Raw genomic sequence first — 3,456 nt, 5'->3', positions numbered from 1 at the left:
TGCTGCTGCTGCTGCTGCTGCTGCTGCTGCGCTTGCCCCGGCCTCTGCTGCTCGGGTCGCACCTCCACTTGCTGCTCCTGAGCCTGCTGCGCGTTCGGCTGCTGCTGCTGCTGCTGCTGCTGGTCTGGGGCCCTGCCCTGCTGCTGGTCGCTCTGCTGCGCCTGCTCATAATGCTGCTGCTGTCGCCCCTGCTGCTGCTGCTGCTGCTGTGCTTGAAGACTGGCAGCAGCATTCTCACGCCCGGGCCGCTCCATCTGCTGCTGCTGGTGATTTGCAGCGGCGCATCTGGCGCGAGTAAACCCTAAACCCTAAACCCTAAACCCTGATCGTCCAGAGTCTTGCTGCGGCCGTCTGTTTGCATTTGCAGCTGCAAAGGACTTTGCAAAAAGGAAGCAGCAGCTAAGAAGTGGGCCAAAGCCTCTGCTGCACGCCTGCAGCAGCAGCAGCAGCGGCAGCAGCAGCAGCCCGTTGGGCTCCGCGAGGCCCGCGGGCAGCAACAGCAGAATCTGAAGAGTGGAAAGAAGTGAGAAGAGGTGCTGCGGCGGTGGGGAAGGGTTTGGGTTCAGGTGTACGTACAGCTGGGGAGTTCAGGTGTACGTACAGCTGGGGAGAAGGGGAGCGGTAGAAGTGGATAATTCTTTGAATTCTTTGAATTCATAAAAGAGGAAACAAATCCGTAAAAAGACCATTGTAATTAGCTGCTGCAGGTTGCTGCGAGTGCAGCGGCGGTTTCGCTTTCTGAGGTGTATGTACACCTCAGGGGTCGCAGGCGAGGAAGCGAAGCAACTGGCCAGGCACTTTCATTTCCTAGTTCTTTTTGGATTCTCTCTTGTTGCATTTAGTTTTATTTTCTTCTTTATTTTCTTTTTTATCCCGCAGCCGCGCGTCTGCTGCTGAAACTCTCCGCATGCTCGCCATCTACGGCTGTTCGGCTGCTGCTGCCTCGCCTGCTCTGTCGTTTGCGTCTCGCGGAGGCGGCCAAACTGCGCGGAATTGAGTTCTTTTTCCGCAATTTAGTTTTTATTTCCTTTTATTCTTATTTTGTTTTCCATTTTCGCTTTTTTCGCGCTCTTCCGGATCCCCGGGCTGCAGATCCTGCCCGCCGACGAGCGACGAGCGGCGCCGTCTCAAGTGTCTGTACACCCCAGCGCCCACCTGGCCTTCTCCCTCCCCAAAATGGGAAACGCCGCGGCCTCTTCCGTGGCCGCCTCCACCGCGAGCAGCAGCGGCAGCTGCAGCAGCTGCAGCTGCAGCAGCAACAGCAAGTCCAGCTGCAGCAGCTGCAGCAGCTGCAGCAGCAGCAGCAAGCCAAGGCTGGCCCCCCCACTCAACTGGCAGGTCTTGTGGGAAGACCCTCTTTGCTGCTGCTGCGAGCTGAAGCCCTCGCCGCCTTTTGCTGCTCTTTATCCTTTAGATGGCTGCCCCGAACATGGCCAGTTCATTAACTCTTTGGGCCTCGCGCTGCACTACTACATCTGGTACCCCCCCTGCAGCAGCAGCAGCAGCAGCAGCAGCAGCAAGTGTTACTGCGTGAGGCGGAAGCGCAGCAGCTGGGCCGAAAGGGCCTGTTCCGTCTCGGGCCCTTCTCCCAGCTTGCCCTACTGCAAATTCGCAGCCCAGCTGCAGCAGGAGCAGCAGCAGCAAACGCAAGGAGACCAGCAGCAGCAGCAGCAGCAGCAGCAAGGGGACCAAGAGCAGCAGCAGCAGCAGGAGCAGCGCCACCCCGACGAAGAGGCCCACGGGCAGCAGCAGCAAGCGGACGAAGAGCAGCAACAGCAGCAGCAGCAGCAGCAGCAGGAGGAAGGGGAGGAGGAGGTGGAGTGGCTGTGTGTGGGGTGCCGGCAGCAGCGGCTGCAGCAAAGTCGAGGAGTTGTGCTGCTGCTGCACGGCTACCAGTCCCACGCCCGTTTCTCGTGGCTGCGGCGGTGGGCCCCGAGGCCCTCTTGCTGCAGAGACCCTCGGGTTTGTGGCTACGTGCCCCACTCGCTGCTCGCGCAGCAGCAGCAGCAGCAGCAGCAGCAGCAGCGCAGCAGCAGCAGCGGGGGCGGGGGCGGCGCGGCGGCTGCGCCGCCGCGCCGCTGCGCAGCAGCAGCAGCAGCGGCGGCCGCGGAGCGCGGAGAGGGAGCGGGCGTCGCGCCCCGCAGCAGCAGCAGCAGCAGCGCAGCAGCAGCAGCAGCAGCAGCAGCAGCAGCAGCAGCAGCGTGCGGCGGCTGCAGAGGCAGCCCGCAGTACGGCGGCAGCTTCGTGGAAGTTCTGAACAAAATGGGATTTGTTGTTTTCGGATTGGACTTGGAAGGCCACGGACTTTCGGAAAGTTGGAAAGAAAGAAAAGGCTGCTGCTGCTGCTTGCGGGACTTGGCGCTGGACGCAATGCAAGCAGCAGCAGCGCTCAGGAGGCGCCTTGCTGCGCTCGCTGCAGCAGACGCAGCAGCAGCAGCAGCAGCGGCGGCGGCGGCCGGCGCAGCAGCGGCGCAGCAAGACCTGGCCGCCGCCCAGAAAGACCCCGCCGCTGCCGCTCCTGCTGCTGCACCTGCTGCTGCTGCTGCTGCTGCAGATGCAGCAGCGGAGACAGAGGAGACCCAGGAGGCAAGAGGAGCAAATGAAGCAGATGAAACAAATGAAACAAAAGAGTTAAAAGCAGCAAAAGAATCAAAAGCAGCAGCAGCAGCAGCAAAAGATATTGTGGGGTCTCCTTTGCCGCTGCCTGTCTTTCTTGTGGGGTCTTCTTTGGGGGGCTGGACTGCAGCAAGATTTATGCAGCTTGCTGCTGACGAAGCAGCAATTAAGGAGGCGCTGCCGCACTTTGCTGCTGCAGTCACCGCAAGGGCTGCAGCAGCAGCAGCAGCAGGTGCTGCAGCAGCAGAAAAAGGAGCTGCAGCAGCAGAAAAAGGAGCTGCAGCAGCAGAGCAAGGAGCTGCAGCAGCAGAGCAAGGCGCAGCAGGAGCAGCAGCAGCAGCAGGAGCAGCAGGAAGTTTGGGAGAGTTGATGCGGGAGTGGTTTTGTGTCTCCGGATTAATTCTTTTGTCTCCAATGCTGGACGTGGAGTTGTCGAAGAAGAGCGCGAGGTGGACGTACACCCGGTGGCTGCTGCAGCAGCTGTCGCGGTTCGCGCCGCAGCTGCCGGTGCGGAGCAGCAGCAGCAGCAGCAGCAGCAAGTTCGAGGCGGAGCAGCAGCAGCGCGCCGCAGACCCGCTGTACGTACACCGCAGCACCACCGCCCGCGCTGCGCTGCAGCTGCTCTCCCAGGCCGAGGTGTCTGTACACCCCGCGGAGACAGCCAAAATCTCCCCGCAAACTTGTGGGGCCCTTCTGCTAGTCCATAATGCTTTGGACCAGCAGTGTGGCATTAATGGCACTTTTGCTTTTTTCAAGCTGCTGCAGCAAGTCCCCGACAAAACCTTCCTCGCCGTCAACGCCCTGCCCCCCGCAGCAGCAGCAGCAGCAGCAGCAGCAGCA

The 3,456-nt window shown here is 61.1% G+C and overlaps 2 protein-coding genes across 2 annotated transcripts in view; one reads left to right on the top strand and one right to left on the bottom strand.

Annotated features, from left to right (window-relative positions):
* The window catches only part of ETH_00010635 (uncharacterized protein), a gene marked incomplete at both ends in the record, with an annotated part of 2,181 nt that extends 1,927 nt beyond the window's left edge, over positions 1-254 (bottom strand). Inside the window, one exon of the mRNA XM_013377000.1 lies at positions 63-254. Coding sequence (XP_013232454.1) covers positions 63-254 — 192 coding nt within the window. The remainder of the gene's footprint in view (positions 1-62) is intronic.
* Positions 255-1,176: 922 nt separating this feature from the next.
* Positions 1,177-3,316, top strand: ETH_00010630 (uncharacterized protein; the record flags this gene model as incomplete). The annotated part of the gene is made up of 2 exons (XM_013376999.1): positions 1,177-3,194; positions 3,247-3,316. 2 exons carry the CDS (start codon positions 1,177-1,179, stop codon positions 3,314-3,316), a joined length of 2,088 nt encoding a protein of 695 aa, XP_013232453.1.
* Between the last annotated feature and the right edge of the window lie 140 nt (positions 3,317-3,456).

Source organism: Eimeria tenella, genomic scaffold (genome assembly GCF_000499545.2).
Source record: "Eimeria tenella Houghton genomic scaffold, Eth_scaff43, whole genome shotgun sequence".
In the NCBI taxonomy this organism is placed as follows: domain Eukaryota; phylum Apicomplexa; class Conoidasida; order Eucoccidiorida; family Eimeriidae; genus Eimeria; species Eimeria tenella.
This window is presented reverse-complemented; position numbering and strand designations above follow the sequence as displayed.